At 35.7% G+C, this 19,191-nt stretch overlaps 1 protein-coding gene across 1 annotated transcript in view; it reads left to right on the top strand.

Moving 5' to 3' along the window:
* The first annotated feature begins 2,180 nt into the window (after positions 1-2,180).
* LOC146002778 (odorant receptor coreceptor-like) overlaps positions 2,181-19,191 on the top strand; it is a 59,632-nt gene continuing 42,621 nt past the window's right edge. Inside the window, exon 1 of the mRNA XM_083140710.1 lies at positions 2,181-2,842. Within this exon, the coding sequence (XP_082996836.1) occupies positions 2,181-2,842 (662 nt within the window). The remainder of the gene's footprint in view (positions 2,843-19,191) is intronic.

The following is a 19,191-nucleotide window of genomic DNA, read 5'->3' as shown; positions in this document are numbered from 1 at the left end:
TTTGAGCTCATTATTTGAAAGTTGCGGAAAGGCGTTACCCTGTCCCACAGATTTTGACATCTTATTGCGTTCTTATTAAGTGCTCACAAATGGAAATTTTTAGCGCACATAAACGCACATATGCAGCACATATGGCACGCAAAGTCTCGACTGATTCGGCTTTGGTAGCGGATGGGGGTAAGGGAGCTCCTGTTATTCAGTAATTGCCCTGTACCCGAGGAGGCGAGTTCTTTAAGCGGTTCAGCGAAGCAGGCGGGACCAAAACATCTGGTATTTCACGCACTCCCTACCAGCGCGGTGAAGGGGAATTCGCAGAATGGGTTCCTATTACAAGTTTTTTTTCTACCGATTGGGAAAACTGCATTTATTCTTCATTTTTTATCTTTTTAAGTGCTTGTTTCAAAATTGTAACCCCGTTTAATATTAAAATCCAGTTTTAAAAATGTATGGTGCACAGAAGAGTGGTCACAACTGCAATTTATAACCATTATTTTCATGTGAGACTGAATGTTGCAATTTGAATATAGAAGTTTCTTATTGTTTGTTTCATTGTTGTAACCCGGTTTCTATACCCGGTGGAGGCACACTGAACATTTGTTCGGATCCAATTATAAACTGTATGTCCAATCCCGTTTAGTCTAAATGTGTATAAAGCAGTCTTGAAACAACAATTCAGACCATTAATCTACTTGCTTTAAGCTAGAACGTAAGATGTATGGGTATATGTGTGTTGTTTAATTTTCCAAGATTCTTCAAACACAATATTTACTTCTCATTCAAGCAACAGCACTAAGAGGGGACGAGAAGAATGCGTCTCACAACTTTTTTTTTAAAAAAAGAAGACAATTGTGTTCAGGTTTTGTAAATATTAACAGGCTGACTCTTAAACTATTATTAGTCCAGCACCGCAGCAAAGCGGTCTAAGGCGTCAAGCTCTGAGCTCAAGTTAACGGACGGGCGGTGGTTCGAGTCTCCTGGGAGAAGCGTAACAACATTTCTCCTGAGATTTCGACCTGTGTATGGAACCGGTGGCTACCCACAATCGTGCGGAATTTTGAGAGCTAGGAATGAGTAGAACACCTACAACAACGACTGTGAGTTCGTCGTGCTGACCACACGTAACCCAGTAACTTGTTGGATGATCGCACACCTGTTCTGAGGCATTTAGGAGTAAGGCACTCGCCCTCAAGGGCTGTTGCGCCACAGTTATTTTTTAAAATAGCCAGCCCCCGTGGTGTAGTGGTTACCACAGCTCACTACGACACCAGGAATTTGGGATTCGAATCCAGGCCTGCGCATGTGTGTTCTATCTGGGTGTCCCTTTATTAATTTCATCATATCATGACTCACCCTCATCTTCATGATTAGCCGAAAGTGACAGAAAAGCTAATTAAAAATAAATCAAATCAATTAATTTATTAAAATATATTATAGTAACGTTTAACAGTGAACGATCAGGTACACTTTTGGGTTGCTACGATCCGAATGAGAGTCAGTGTGATTGTCACAACCCAGAAGTGTCCGTGACTGTACACAGTTATATCTCGCTATATTCCTGTCTTTCAAATTTTGAGGTACCTTTGTGCACAGACAAACGTTAAAATAACTGACTCCATTCACTAAATTTCTTCAGGAACATTCCTTCTCTCGAATTCTGAGTTAATTACAGTCTTTTTCAAAGCAGACCCACCATTCACTTTGAACTCATTATTTTAAAAATTGTGGATGAGCATATCTTTTCTGGAATCAATAATAAGAGGGAAGAGAGTAAGTTCATAATTTTCCAATCAGCAAATAAATTATGCGTTGAAAATTTCCTTGGCTTTCGGACAACAATAATTGCAGCCAAATTACGTTACTACGACGACCACTGGACATCGATATTGAAGGTGCTGGTACGTTATCGTCAGAAAAAAAGGTGAGCGACTCCTGGCATTGGCAACGGGGCAGAGCTTCCGACAACAATGGCCACCACAATGCCGGAGAACAAGCCTTTGAAGATTTTAAACTCGCTCTTTCCGATCTGTGGATTCTTCTTTCCAAAAGACGGAGATAGTTTTATGCGGAGTATTCTACGTATCTTGTATCAATTTGTTTGCACTTTTTCTGTTCTAGTAGCTTACTTGTCTCTTGTGGGTTACATATTCGTTCAGGACGACTTCGCCGTCATTGTTACCAACATGTCAGTCGTCATTCATGCTTTCAACATGCCTCTAGATTTCATCTATTTATCTTTCAAGAACAAGACATTCCGGAACCTCCTGAAGAGATGCGAGACACTTCATCTTCCGGGGGAGACCAGGTTGTCGAAGGCGATTCGGGACTCTCAAGGAACGGCAGTGGCCAGGACGAGCAGAAAGGGCCTGATGATATTCGCATTCTTTGCCATGTGTGTCTCGATTCCACCAACCGCGAAGATGCTGTTACCACTTATGGCCGCTGCTGAGGAACCAGAAGAAGACTTAGACAAGCCTCAGGAGAAAAAGTTATCTCTGAGCAGCTGGTTTCCGTTCGACTACAAGTCGACCCCTGGATACGAGGTGGCCTTGTTCTTCAATGTTATGTTCCTGTTCTGTGCTGCCCTCAGCTATTACACGATCACCATGGCCATGTGCTACATGATGGTGCATGTGATCGAGCAATCGAAACATCTCCAGAGAGTACTGCTGATGTTGGGTACATTAGTAGAGGAGTACTCAGCCATAGAATTTAACTGTATCGAGTCGTCTACATCGAATAAACCTCTTCATGTTTTCACAACTAAAGAACGACCACAAGAGAAGGATTTAGAACTGGATCAACTCCTGACATTGTGGATACAAGAGCACCAAAAACTCACAAGGTATGTATATCAGAATAGCACTGGATGCAATCCACAGCTGATGATTCGTAGATTGTATTTGTTGAAAACACATGCCCTCTAGACAAACATACAAAGAGGGTTCGGTGAATGATCTCTGTTCGTAAGTAGTTAGTACAGTTCCTCTCTAGGTATTACAAGTAGATTTTACAACAAGGGCTCTAACTCCTCAACGCCGGCTTTTTCTGATACGTGGGTTGTAAAATCAAAAGTGGCAACACTGTCAGGTAAACGTGTTAACACCGTGCATGTGTTATGATACAGTGAGCATTGTTAGTTTGGGCCCATATCGATGTGTGGAGTGCCAAAAGTGGTCGGCGTAGCAAGAGCTATTGTGAATGTACGACAGGGATGCTCATCCCCCCAAAATCATGTCATGCGTCCCCCCAAAATCATGTCATGCGTCCCCCCCATATCATATCGTAATCCCCACAAAGTATTTAATTACAACAGCGTGTCTACCGAAAGTAACTCTTTTCTTAGCTTTACTGAACACTATACTTGATCTTCCCCTCCTCCTTAAACAAGGGTGCCCATCACTCAAGACCGGCCCTAAAATCATTCATCATAATCTCTCCGAAATAGTTTGGATGAATACGTAATAATTTATGTCTATTTGAATGAAATGCCATGTTAAATTGTCCATCTTTTTTAATTGTTCGATTTTCGAAAAAACTTGAAGAAATTAGTAGTAAATTAAATTATGTAAATATGCATATAAAGAGTGTATATTTGATAGTTTGAGTATTTAACACAAATGTTTACACACCTTAAGATAAAGATAGAAAATTCAAAGCAAATAACATGCTCCAGATATATGACTGATTCAATTATTGTTTCACGAGACATTTCAGAACCCTAGCTAGAAATTCTTACACTCATGGCGATAATATAATACGACGCACCTGTTTTAAATTAAGCAGTATACCAACACTAAGCACTATATTTTACGAATTGATGTTATTAATGAATATCGAGAATATCGTTTGTCTTGTAATGCAGCTATAGTATAAAATTTCAAATTCACCTCAGTAAAGCGACAAACACGCATTCTCGTAACAAATTATTCTTAGCGAAGCGAGCAAGAAAATGTTTATATCCATTTCTTTTAAGGCTTTCAAGAATATTAGTTTAATGGGGTGTAAACACTTTCTTAGGATCCCGAGATGTTTAATCTTTTCCAGCTTCTCTTTTGGTACGTTCGGGGCCGAAAACGTGTGGATACCATATTGCTAAATATAGTCTTCAAAAGTTAATGTTCGGACTCTCTCCCCACTAGAGAAATCCCTTGAAAATCTAAGATTTAGCACTTTATCAAGTGCTTCCTATCTCTCTCTTTAAATTTAATACTCAGTCCTACGACCAAAATTTCCATGCCTATTTTAGACTTACTGTTGATATTGAAGAGTGGATATTGCCTCCTCCAAAAAAATAATTCTCAGTCTCCACACCAGAATCTCCGCAATAGTCTGGATCATCTGAAATATCGCCACAAAAATTCAAACCTTCAAGAAAAATCATCTGCATTGTCCACAGTAGAACCCAGAGAAAAGAAAAGGGCTACGTAATGCCGGACGCCATTATGTATCAGATAAAACAAAGAAACAGTGCAGGCTGGCACCGTAGGACCTTCCTGTACTTGTAGAGGGGAAAGGTTGCAAAGCATTGGTCGGAGAAGAAAATATATTTCAATAAGTTTAGGATCTAGGAGATTTCAATGCCCAGAATACTAAACTTATGGCTGGCATGAAAATTATACGAAAGAATAGGACGTATTCGAAAAAGATGAAGAGAAGTCAACAGGATCAGTAACCTTCTCGTATTACGTACAGGTTCATGGAGCTGAAATTTCATTCTACAAATACTTTCTTTTAACTGTTCATGGCTCGCAGAACCATTCACGTAGAATGAGATATGTTCAACAGCAAATTAAAGATTGTTTTAAAATAGGAAAACAGGAAGGGGGAAATAAACATGATCAGATAACGACGTACAATCTACATAGAGCTGTCTCTAGAGAAAATTACTAAGGAGAAACATGCACACGAATTACATTTTATGAAAGTCTTATAGTAAGCTAAAGTTAATTGGGGATTCAACCACTTTGGTAAAGTAAAATCCACAAGTGTATAACGTAATAGTAACAGGTATGCAGCATGCATTCCCATTTCAAAATGTACTGCTGCTCTTGCAGTTTACACAAAACAATTTTCGAACTATAACTACGGCATACACGAATGTGGATTGACTGTGTTAGATATGACTTGAAAGATGTTTACGTGTGGCTTATGACTATCTCCCTATGATACATTCATTTTTCAATTTCTTCCACCAATGCTTCGTTCGACCTTTAATTTATTTCGGATTTCTTCACTTCAAATTTTGTCTCGCAAGGTTACTTCACTTAAAAACAGCAAAATAGTCATAAGTTATTTGTGAAAAATTTATTCTTGTATTTTCATGTTGAAAAAGAGTCCAATATTCGATACAATAACAAAGAGCTTGTTATAAGATAATTGAGATGTTATGGTATATATTTCGAATTTCTTTTCTCGTTTATTTTCCATAATTTATTTTCAAAATTCAATTCAATCATTTACAACCACGATTCTAATTGAAAAAAGAAGAACGGCATTGTAGGCGATGAGAACATCAGAAACATTACACTAATATTATAAATTATTTTCCAGAATTATGTCTAATTCAAATCACAATTAGAATACTAGAGAATTTGTTAGAGGTGACATGTTTTTACTCGAAAATGAATCAAATAAGAACATAGAATATTGAAATATAAAATAACTTCACATAAATACAGCGGACCCAAATCGTTGCATTGCATTGCTTACAAATACAGATTTCTTAATCTGATTTCCTAAAGTCTGACCATGAAGTTAAACAACAATGACTTCTTATTACGACAAAAATGAACTGCAACTCGTTCGGAATTCTCTCTTAATCGCAATTCCGAACAATTACTTCAGGAATGCTTCATACTCTAGCATCAAGTACAACAAAGATAAAAGTGGAACTGCTGTTGAAAGCACCTTTGTCTATTCATATCTCAAAATTTAACATATAGTATAGCAGCGATTGCATATAACACTTTACAATTAACATTACAGTAGCAAACGTGGTGCCTGCACTCATAAAAGATGTGCCTTAGCTCAGCACATGTTAAATTATACCTATTATTTTCTCAGTTTCATGCCAACCCAGAATTTGGAGATTCTAACATATTTACGGAATGAGTTTCAAATGTACCTCCTAAACAAAAATAGGTATTAGGGTTTTTAGTCTGAAAAAATATTTTATTTACATAAGACCCTAACAAGTAATGTTCGGGATAATTTACTTGGTATGGTTTAAAGTTCAAATTTGTCCCAGTTAATGTCGGTTTGTCGGATATGAGAATATTTTTGACTAGCTGCTGTCACAAATGTGAGAGTGGTATTCTCGCTTAGGGTGGATGAAGTTACTGAGTCATGAACAGGAAACGTATTTGTCAGTGAGTATAATCCTAAAATCAATGTTATTTTGTGTTATCTTTGTGAATCCGGGTACATATGCTAAAAAATATTATTTTTATTTTCCACATTTTTATATGCATTAGCTCTTAATATGTTTTTAATTATTTTTACATATAATTTCCATATTTTTAAACATTTTTCGACATACATTCCATATTAGTGCTCTTACTACATTTTTCTATCTTGGGTAAAATTCCAAAGGTTTTCCGGTCATCTGTATTCTGTTCATTTTGAAATCTCTGTTTATTTTAAATCTGGACAATAGACAATGCATCTGTTAATTCTAACATTCTTGTAAACAAACAATGGAGAACGCAAGCTCAAGCCTTCGCGTTAAAACCCATTGGATATTTGAAATGTACTTCGTGAGTATTGAGCGTAAATTATGTTATTCTTAATATGTCTTTGGCGACAGAAGCAGGACGCTCATCTTTCAGCACTTAAAAGAAAGTGTGATAATTCATGGTTCTGAAATAAAACACGGCATATTTAGTATTTGAATTTTGCATCACAATAAATTGAATCTAGGTGAGCTGCTTGCTTAACGACAATTGCCATTTGCACAATTGTAGGTTCATATTTAATTCGATAGTTTCACGAAAATATCAAAATCATATTGCGTACGTAACACTTTTTTGTGCATATAAATTTGTTCACTGGTTACGAAACTTGTAATGCAATCTCAATAATCTTAATTGTGCTTGCAGGGAGTGAAGCGAATACAAGGTAGTTTTTAAGTATGGTGTGTGGGAACTTGACTAATAAGTAGGGGAAGGATTTTATGGTGCAGCACCTTCCCAAAAATATATCTGTTTTCATACCGATCGTTTGATATATGTACTTACGCGTACATGAAATCAAGTAAAATGAAAACGCGTTGTTGCACATTTTTGCACCTTTTCGTCAGAATGGGATATTTTCCCCCATTTTAGCTCCTCTTTGATGCTTCAGCACCTTTTTACTTCGTTTTTTTCCATATTTTGTTAAAGATATTGATATATTTTTCACTTTTCTTACATAAGATCTTATAGTCTCATTTTGTAGATAGAAACGGGAGCTATAAAATTGTATAACTATATATATGACTAATTAATAATTATTAATTATGTTATTTACTACAGCGTTGAATAAATAACGTTAATGTAACTGGTTTCGACCTGAATAAAAGGCGAGGCATTTTATCAGCACTTTTTTGCACATTTTTGAAAAGATTTTTAGAATCTTTCTTTCCCTTTCCTGACCATACCTTTTCACTTCAAAATCCGTTCTGATGGTAACGTTGGGATTATAAACTTGTAATTCCCAGGACTGGAATTTTCATTCATTTAAGGTTACTGATTGATTTAATCTAATTTGCGTCCCTCTCAGGTATGCCACCAGCACTAAAATACTTGATGAAAACTCGTATATTTAAGAGGGTTTAGAATATATGGTTTTGGATAGTGATTCGTTTCAATCATTGCCGGATTTCGCGTTTGAGATCACAGGAGCAAATGGCCCCAAGCCATGACTAAGTATTATAAAAAGTGAGGACATCGTTAGTAGTGTAGTGTACGATATTACTGGGACGAGAAAGTACGATGTATTGCCTGTACTAAAATAAGGTCAAAATGCCTATATAAACTTATTGCTCAAGTGTCCTCCTCTATCAAATTTAAGATTTTTGTACAGAATTTTTTTTTGAGAAAGTACGACCCCCCCTCTTAGATTGATTTGGCTACACTTACAAAAGCTGAATCTGCTAGATTGTTGTTCATAAGCTTGTTAAAAATATGTCCCTCTTGACACTGTTTTGTCTTCACTTAAAACTAATCCAATAAGCTCATAAGAGCTTTTTGATTACACAGTAGTACACTGTAAAGTATAATCTTATTAGCTACACACACACACAAGTAAGTATTAGCTACACATACACACAAAACCCAAGTAAGTTTATAGAGTTTTTTATAGGAATTAAGTTGAATTTACATATCAGTTAGTATTGTGAGAGTGGTTGAAGAGTATGGACATGTTGTTGCAGTACTCTGTTTGGTAGATACAGCGTGTGGTTCTTTTTATTTGTTGAGTCTCTCAGTTTAGTAGATACAGCGCGTGGGTATTTTTATTTGTTGAGTCTTTTCACATGGCATTAGGTTATTGATTTTCTACGCACATCACGATATGCTCTTGCAGACATGCAATTGTGCTAGGTCAGTGCTTCTGTAGGTCAGTGCTTCTGTAGGTCACTACTTCTGTGGATCAATACTTATTCTATATTTGTGCGTGTAGGCTATTAGTTTTTACAACCTGTCATTTATTAAGTATAAGATTTGAACCCCAATAAATTGTATATAATAAACCAACAACAAAAAATATTAACACACTAAATATATACACTAAGTATACAAAAATATTACTAAACCCAATTGATATTTTATATTAAATATAGAATTTTAATTTAAACCCCAAGAAATCTTATATAATAAACTAATAATAAAAAATATTAACATATTAGGTATACAAAGCATATTATTAAACACAATTAATATTTTATATTAAGTATAAAGTTTTAATTTGAACCCCCAAGAAATCTTATATAATAAATTAATAACAGAAATGCCAAATCAAAAATATTGTAATCAATGTAATAAAAATATATCTAGCTCTAATTGGGCTAGGCACCAAAAGAATTGTAATCCGGAAAAATGTAGAACACTTACAAAAATATGCCCAAAATGCCATAGAAAATATAACATCGAATATTTCGTATCTAAACATAAAAATACTTGTTATGTACAGCCTTCTACATTTTCATCTGGTCTAAAAAGAAAACTTGAAACACCTGTTAATCATAAACCAGCAAAGCAGCTCTGCAATGCATCTATTCAAAGCAGTTTTAATAACCAACTAAAAGATTAACGTTTTATATCAGAGCCAAAATGTGATATTAAGATTTTTTTAAACAATATAAATCCTGATATGCAACCTATTCTAAATGTACAAAATAGCTCTTATAAACTATCTTTCAAATTATTTACACAATATAAGAAATCAAATGGCACAAAATTTACACAGCCTCACATAACAGAAACTGTAGCTATATATTCAAATACAAATTTAGACAAAATAATAAGCAGGTTGATAGAGCAATTGAATATTAAACAGTCTGAGTTTGCTGCTAAAGAATCAGGATGGAGTTTATGTGGAACTCCACACAAGTTAAAAATTAATATTTCTGAATTTAGCCCACTACAAGGTTCTACATATCTGCCATTACCTGCCAATATCAAAAACAAAAAAGCCGTGGTTAACATAGAAAATAATGATGAGAAATGCTTTTTGTGGTGTATTTTAGCTGCTTTGTTTCCAGTTTTAAATCATCCTGAGAGAATAAGTTATTATAAACAACATGAACATGATTTTGATTATGCTATGGAGGGCTTAGAAAATCCAATGTCTGTTCAAAATATTGATAAATTTGAATAAAAAAGGCCAGAGATATCAATGGTAAACCATTATCTATTAATGTATTTATTTGTTCCACTGGTGCTGGGAATTGTTTGATAGAACCTCTCAGAATTAGTACACTTAATGATGATTTTGCTATTCCGATTGATTTGCTTTTAATTGAGGGGGATGGCACATACCATTATACTCTAATACACAGTCTTGAAGCTTTAGTAAGAAAACAACTAGACAAATCTAATAGAATATTGAAGTTGTGCCGAAGATGTTTAACTGTATTTGATGGTCAAAAAATGGTAAATGGGGTTTGTGAAGAGAATACAGAAATTGCTAAAAACAAATTAGTTGAACATTTAAAATATTGTGGGAACCATAAACCTGTTCATATGGTTATGCCTAAGCCAAATGAAAATGCCAAATTCAAAAAATTTGAAGCCTTGTTGGAACACCCAACATATATAGTTTGTAGTTTTGAATCAAACCTCAAACCCCTTGCATTCTGCAGCCCAGATCCTGATGAATCTTCAAGTACATCATACCAGTTACATGAACCTTCTAGTTTTTGTTATATAGTTATACAGAATGGTGTTGTTAGAGTACCACACTTATATATTGGACCAAATGCTATCAAAGAATTTGCACATAGAATAGAAAATGAGTGCTATGACATAGCATCTAATATCTTATTAAATTCAAAACCTATGATGCCTTTAACAAAAAATCAAATTAAAGATTTCAATAATGCAGAAAAATGCCCGATATGTGATTTTAAATTTTCAGATAAAAATATCAAGTTAAAACACCATTCCCATACAAATGGTAAATTCTTAATGGCTCTGTGTAATAGTTGTAATATTAAGATCCAGAGACCAAAATTTATCCCAATATTTTGCCATGGTGCATCCAATTATGATTTCCATCATCTGATCAGGTACGAGGGGTTTGACAAGCAGAATTTAAATATTTTAGCTGAAAATGATGAAAAATATATAGCTATTAGCAAGATGATTAAAGTTAATGGTGTTCCTATTCACTTAAGATTTCTAGAATCATACAAAATTCTGTCGGCTAGCCTGGCTACTCGGGCCAGTCAATTATCTGATGATCAATTTAAAATTACTTGTGATATGTTTCCAAATCAGGACTTAAAATTAATTAGGCGAATAGGTGTATACCCATATGACTATGTTACTGATTTTTCTAAATTTAATGAGTGTGCTTTGCCACCACAACAAGAGTTCTACAGTAAACTCAAGGCATCCGGAATCACTGATCAAGATTATCACCATGCTCAGTTGATGTGGGCCAACTTAAAATGCCAGACACTTGGTGATTATCATAAGGCATACTTGAAACTTGATGTGACTCTCTTAGCCGATATACTTCAGACATTTAGAAAATCTTCCATGGAAAATTATAAACTGGATCCAATCTATTTCTACAGTGCTCCAGGCATAGCATGGTCTGCTATGTTTTTGAATACTAAAATGCAGTTGGATCTGATCCAGGATCAGGACATGTATATGCCATATGCAGGGCTTGAGTGGGTCGAAGATTTTAATATTGGGGATCTTCAGGATTTTGATGACAGTCAAAATTTATTCTTAGAGGTTGATCTGACAATTCCTGATGATTTACACAAGTTTTCTGATCTGCCCCCAATTCCTGAGGTTGAGTGTTCACCTGGCTCTAAACAGAAGAAGCTATTGATGACTCTGGAGCCAAAACAGGGTTATGTAATATATTACAAGAACCTTCAGTTCCTGATGCATCACGGTGTTCAAGTAACCAATGTTGGCAAAGTCTTGAGGTTCAGACACTCAAGATGGTTGAAGCCATATATTGATACGAACACCGAGCTTCGAACATCTGCAGTAAGCCAATTTGATAAAACTTAAACTAAACTTAAACTAAATTAATGGTCAATTCAGTGTATGGCAAAACTATAGAAAATGTTAGAAAGCATAGTGATGTTAAATTAGTTACCGACCCCAGCTGGAGCAAAAAATTGGTGGCAAAGCCTAAGTTCAATTATAGAAGAATTTATGATGAGAATATGACACTTTTTAATATGAAAAAACAAACCTATTTATGTAGGGGCTGTGATATTAGAATTGGCCAAATTACAAATGCCGGAACTCTATTATGATGTGCTAAAGCCTTTTTATGGTATTAGTATAAAATTGATGTACATGGACACAGATAGTTTTATTCTTGATATTCAGACAGAAGATGTTTATAAAGATATATCACAGCCCGAATTGTTTAAATATTTTGATACTAGTGAACATACAAAAATTCAACCCCACAACCAAAAGGTACCTGGCAAGTTAATAGATGAGACCCTTGGCGATGTTGTTGTAGGATTTGCTGGGTTAAGGGCCAAGATGTACAGTTTTGAAACATTCAGTGGTGTTGTTACTAAAAAAGCCAAGGGTATTGGCAGAGTAATTGTTGACAAAGAGCTCAGATATGAAGATTACAAAAATTGTCTCAAATCACGGAATTTAATTAGAACATCAGAATGCAGAATCCAGAATAAAGATCATTTGTTGACCACAAATGTTCTAAGAAAAGCGGCTCTAGACCCACATGATGATAAGAGATGGATTTTATCATGTGGGATACATACTATACCATGGGAGCATTGTGACTTGATAAGAGACAATCAATGACCAATCACAGAGCATGATTTGAAGTAAATAAACATGCCTATGAACTTATTTGGATTAAAAAAAACAAGCTATTATGGACTTGCCAACACCAGCACCTTCTTCTAATATACAATATATAATACCTAAACTAAGTAGTTTCTTAATTATTCATCTAAATAGCATACTTACAGATGTTGATGAAAAAACAGGTAAAACATTATACATATTTAACAATAATTTAAACCATTACCAATTACCTATAGGTGGTCAATTACAATTTATTACAACTCCCGAGGGTGATGTCAAGGTTTCAGTAGGCAGAAATATTTATAGAATTAAGCACTCAAACATGGTTTCTGTATAAGCTGTTTCTGCCGGTGATTGCTTATATATTGAAGTCCCGGGATATTATGACAAGCTTATACCTCTTTTTATAGAATCAAGAATTAGATATTTTATAATAAATGACCACTAAAATAAAAAAAATGCCTAATGATATATTTGGCCATACAAGGCATGAAGATAACAGTGATGAGATTCTGATGCTTGATGTCAGAGTCAAAAAATTAAGAAGTGATTTACAAGCTTTACAAACCACACTCAATGCCAGTCTTCAACTAGAAATTACCAATTTACAATCACAATGCATGGACCCTCTTATTAAAATTGATTCAGAACTCAAATTACTGCTTCAAAAATATACTGACTTGGCAACATTAGATAATTTTCAAAGTTAGAGGAGGCTGTAGCAGCTCTTCAAGCAAAATTAAAAAGTCAGGCTACCAACTCTGAGCAATTGAAACAACAACTAGAAGAGCAGATTGGTAGTGTCCAGACACAGCTCCAAACAATTGTCAAAAGCATAAAATCACAAGAAGATTTTGATCTAGTAATTTCTACTCTAAAAGAACAAATTCAATCATTACAGATTCCTAATCTGGACCCCTTGAACAATGCCATAGCCGAGGTTAAAGAAAAAATCGAGACACTTGAAAATTTTATGAACAACCTACCATCTTCTGATGCTCTGAGTTCTATCACTCGTAGTGTTGCCAACATCAAGCTGCAACTTGAAACATATGAATATTTTGGAAAAAATCAGAGTACCATAACCCACCTTGAGGGTACCATAGCACCAGTACAAAATGATCTGACAAATGTACAAGAAACTCTAGAATCTCGCTTACCTGGTATTGTAGACACTCTTGTCAGTGTCCAGCAACAAATCACCAAACTTGAAAACCTCAACACTGAATCTGAGCTATCTCATTTTCATCATTTGATCGATCATATCCAAACAAAACTTGAAATTTTACAACAATCAACACCTACTCAGGCAGACATAGCCCTGCTCCAAGATGCTATGCGTAGTGTGGCTGATGTTTCTGAATTAAATGCTGTGAAATTGGCCCTTGAGTCTTTGCAGAATACTGTAGCTAATCTGCCTACATCACAGGAACTTAAAAATATTAAGAGAGCTGTGAATCGCATATTGAAATCTGAAGACATTAAGAATATCCAGACAGAGATCAAACAGCTTACTCAGACAGTGGCCACTGTACCAACTAATCAACATATTAATGAACTCCATGCCTTGTTTGAGGATATCAGAAAACAAGTCCATGATCTTACAGCCCAAAGTTCAAAATTGGCTGTTGTTGAAAATCTACAGCAAATTGTAGCCAACATCAAACAACAGCTATGGACCATGGAATCCAACCAAGCAAATGCTCTGTCTGTTATTGCCAAGCAGCTTCAAGAGATTGTACAACAATACAAGAAACTTGCTGTGGATATAAGAATCAAACCAGGCCACGATGAGATTGTTAGAGCTATCAATGAGCATCTTGAATCTGTAACAAGTAGATTGCTTACAGCAGAAAAAGAAATAACTGGCCTAATCGAGAATCCTAAACATACAGTAATTCTTGAATTGTACAGTATCCCCAACAAAGAATATGATTCACCATTTACACCAGGTGGCAAAATATATATGCTGTCCCCTGCACAATTTTATTACCAGTTTTTTTGTTGGGGGCACACTCAGACCAATCAAGATCAAATATTGGCTCCAACCACTACCCTACTTTATCAATAACCAATGCTGACAACAATCCAAAGGTCACCAGTGTAGAGTTAGAAGATTTTACAGACCCCAATACATTAGAGACAGCTTATGCTGAAGATGATGGTTCTCTTGAATTTAATATACAAATAGGAGACAAATTATATTTAGAAAATCCTGTAGTATCAGCTGCTGAACACCCCATAGTTGCAATATTCTTGTTTACATACTATGTCTAGACAAACTATTGTTGATGAACTACACAGACCAGCCAGACATAACTATAAGCGACTGCCAGTAGTCACAAAAGGCATAGATGATTTATGGCAGACTGACTTGGTTGAAATGGCCCCTCATGGGTGACAGCTGAAAAATTTAGACAAGATCAACAAGGGCTACAAGTATCTACTCACTGTAATAGACACATTTTCAAAATTTGCCTGGGCTGTGCCACTCAAATCCAAGACTGGAAAATGTGTTACAGAAGCCTTCAGGACAATTATTAATCAGAGTGGAAGATCACCACGCTATCTACAAACAGATAATGGCAAAGAATTCTATAATTTGGTGTTCCAACAATTTATTAAAAGCCAGTCAATAAAACGTTACTCGAGTTACAGTGATCTCAAGGCCTCTATTGTAGAAAGATTCAACAGAACCCTAAAAAATCATATGTATAAACAATTTACCTTCAAGGTAATTATAAATGGCTTACTAACCTACCAAAACTTCTAGATCGATATAACAACTCAGTCCACACCACAATCAACATGAAGCCCTCTGAGGTAACTTCATCTGATGAGCAACAATTGATCAGCACTGTTTACCATCCTAGATATCAGCCAACAACCAGAAAAGCTAAATATAAGATTGGTGATCAAGTAAGAATCAGCAAATATAAGCACTTATTCAAAAGAGGCTTTACCAGAAACTGGAGTACTGAATAATTTACAGTGGTTCAAGTTAAACCTGGGACCCGTAACACATATATAATAAAAGACCATCGAGGAGAAATTCTCAAAGGCAGGTTCTATGAAGAAGAACTCAGCAAAACTAAACAGCCCGACACATATCTTATAGAAAAAGTCATCCGCAGAAAAGGCAACAACATACTGGTTAAATGGCTAGGTCTTCCAGAACACAGTTGGATCGAGGCAGACAAAGTGATACTATAAACACCTGGGATGTTATAAAGAGACTACCAGAGCCTGAACAGCAGACTAAGAGAAATAGCAAGCTGCTGCCTGATAATATTAGATGTCTTATTGTTGGGCCATCAGCTTGTGGTAAAACTACACTAATGGTTGATAATTTTTTACTGGCACCCAACTGGTTAGACTGGAAAAACAGGCACTTGTATGTCTTCTCTAAGAGCTTGGAACAATTAAAATATCAGCAGCTGATGAAGCTTTATGATGGACTGGATATAGCCACTTTTGAATCAGATGTTAAGCCACTTGATGACTGTCTTGATAACTCTGTTGTTGTATTTGATGATATTATACTAGATAATCAAAATAAGGTTAGAAATTTTTTTACACAGGGCCGGCACAAAAATATAGATTGCTTCTACCTGGCACAGACTTTTTCTAAAATACCAAAACAGCTGATAAGAGACAACAGCATTTCTATATGTGTGTTTCATCAAGACCATACCAACCTCAAACACATACATGATGAGTATGTAGGTGGGGACTTGAGCTACAATAATTTTTCTAAGTTTTGCAGTAGGTGCTGGAACCAGGACAGCTATGGGTTTGTCACAATTGATATGACAAGCAAACCTAATAGTGGTAAATATCGAAATAAAATAAACAATTTTCTAGATTTTGAAACATATATAAATAACCATGAAAAGACCAATTATTGATGATCTTAAATTAAGAAACTATCTTGTAAAAAGATTTAAGGGGTGGAAATCAGAGAACCGGGGTATCTATGAACAACACAAGCGCACAGAACAGCCTATTATTGATTCTATTAGTGAACTGGGTAAAAATATCAAAAATTTAACAGAGCAGAACCAAAATTTGATCACAGAGCTTGTGCCGGTAGCTGCTAGGAACATATTAGATTATCCAATCACCCCACTTTCTAGTATTCATACACCTAGTCCTGTTCCTCCTCGAAGAATTGAAGCTAGTCAGGATCCTATTGAATTGGGTCTTCTTGCTCAAAAATATTTAAGCACACCTAAAGAAAACAAAGATGAAGTCTTTGCTTATATGCTGACACAGAGCTTGATGGTAGCATCATACATAGAATTGGCAATTTTAGGGTAAGATTTATGGGAGATGATCTAATAGTATATTCAGAATCTCATCTTGGAGAAAGAGGTGCTTTTGTTAAGTATCCTGGAACACCTGGATTGTGGGAACTGATGACTCTAAAAAGACCTGGCAGCTATACAGATCAAGACTATGAGCACTACAAAGAAATATTAATGAAATCAGATGCTCTATATCAGAACAATGATCCCAAACAAAAAAGAGTCACGTCTAGCAGTGGAGCAAAACACAACAATTTCATTAAGCCGATATGGTCACAGATCAAGACAGGTAGTGGGATCAAACAGTACAACACCCTGCCTAAAGAATTTGTGTGGGTTGATGATGACAGGAAACTTGTAGATAGGTTGCTGGTTATAGCTGAGGAAGAAAATGCCGGTAACCATAATTTTTACAATGCAAAGGTTGGAATTATGGACATGATAGGCACCAAATTGTCTAATTTTATAGTCAATGACACTAAGGGGATTGGATATCTTATAAAAATTATTAATACTCTACCGCTTAAATTTGGAATATCTCTGAGGGTCGGGGGCTGGTTAATGACATCATAAACAAGCTGCCATTTGAGCTACACATACCAGGCTATCAGTATTGTGGTCCCGGTACCAAACTAGACCATAGACTAAACAGAGGTGACCCTGGTGTTAATCACCTAGATGCTGCTTGTAGAGACCATGACATAGTATGCAACACACATACCGATCTTTACAAGCGACATGTGGCAGACAAAAAATTAGAAGATGCTGCATTTGGTAGATTTGTAAGCAAAGATACTTCTTTGCGTGAGAGAATAGCAGCATTGGGGACCACCATAGCTATGAACACCAAACAAAAACTGGGGTGAGGTTGTGATAGATTAAATAAACTAACTATAACTTAATTGAACTAGTTAATCCCAGAATATGTATATAATAAACCAACAATGAAGGCCAAGGGTGTTATGTATCAGATACCTTATGCAGGTCTTAAATCTCTTAGAACTATTGATAGTCTTCGAACCAAAAAGCAGCGCAAGAAGAAAAGCTCTTGTCTTGCCAAAGGCCATGGTATGAAATTATTACTTAGTACCCCCCAATTAAGAAAATTACAACAATCTAGAAAAAAATCACATATAGGTGGCTTCATATTTAGTATCCCAGCTATTTTAGCAGCACTCGGTGCAGTTGGCAGCTTAGCCGAGGGATTGGCTGCCATAGCAAAAACAGTAATAGATGCCAAGAAGAATAAGGCAGAATTAGATGAACAAAAGCGCCATAATCTGGCTATGGAAAAAAAGGCAAAGGTCTTAAGAGAGTTATGACTAAGTTTAAAAAAAAACAAGAGCCGCTTACCAACCAAGATATTGAAGCTTTAATCAAACCACTAGGCATCAAACATTTTAGATATGTGTACATGTCTGATTCTTTACCAGAACAACCACTCAAAAAAGAGTGTGGCATAGTCAATTTGGATAAGTACAAAAATCAGGGCACTCACTGGATCTGTTATCTTAAATATTTAAACAATGAGGCATTTGTGTTTGATTTATTTGGAGGTATTCCACCTGAGAATTTAGTAAAATATCTAAAATCAACTAATCTTTATTACAATAATGCTCGTGTTCAAAATTTCAAAGATGTTAATTGTGGACATCTGTGTTTATCTGTTCTTAAATATCTGTCTCAAATAAATAAACCATCAATTGAAAATTTTCAAAAAGCCTTGTGGTATCTAAAACATCATGGGAGTATTCCATCTTACCAGCCAAAATTCAATATTGAAGCTCAGGCTACATGATGATATAGTATATCCCAAAACAATAGCTCTTAGAGCATTCTATGGCATGTACTTGATCCCCAATATTACACACCACAACAACAAGATTGCAGTTGGTGACCAAAACATTGTCATCACTCCAGGGCAGTATAATCTGTCTACTCTAAATGCTCAGTTACCCAGAGGTATAGTTTTAACTCAAAATTCTGTCACTCACAGAGTAGAGATTGTGTCTGCTACAGAGACAATAGATCTGGTTACTATAGGTGAGCTATTAGGCTTCGAGAACACCACAAAACTTGAACCAGCCATCAAACACACTGCTATTAATATACCTAAGTTCTTAGCCATAGAGAGTCTGAATACTCACTGTAATGTGGCCGAGGGTATGATCACCAAATCAGGTGGCATAGGCACTCACAAACAAACTGGCATCATCGCAACATTCAAACCTAACTCTGAATTTATGGAGCCGATCATCTACACACCATCACCAACATTATATTTTCCTGTGTGCCATAATAGAATAGATTACATTGAGTTGATGGTCACTAATGAAAAAGAAGAATTAGTTGATTTTGCTGGAGCCACA

This window comes from Lepisma saccharinum, chromosome 19, assembly GCF_977018435.1.
Source record: "Lepisma saccharinum chromosome 19, izLepSacc3.1, whole genome shotgun sequence".
NCBI lineage: Eukaryota > Metazoa > Arthropoda > Insecta > Zygentoma > Lepismatidae > Lepisma > Lepisma saccharinum.
The sequence above is the reverse complement of the archived record's forward strand: the minus strand, read 5'-3'. Positions and strand labels throughout refer to the sequence as shown.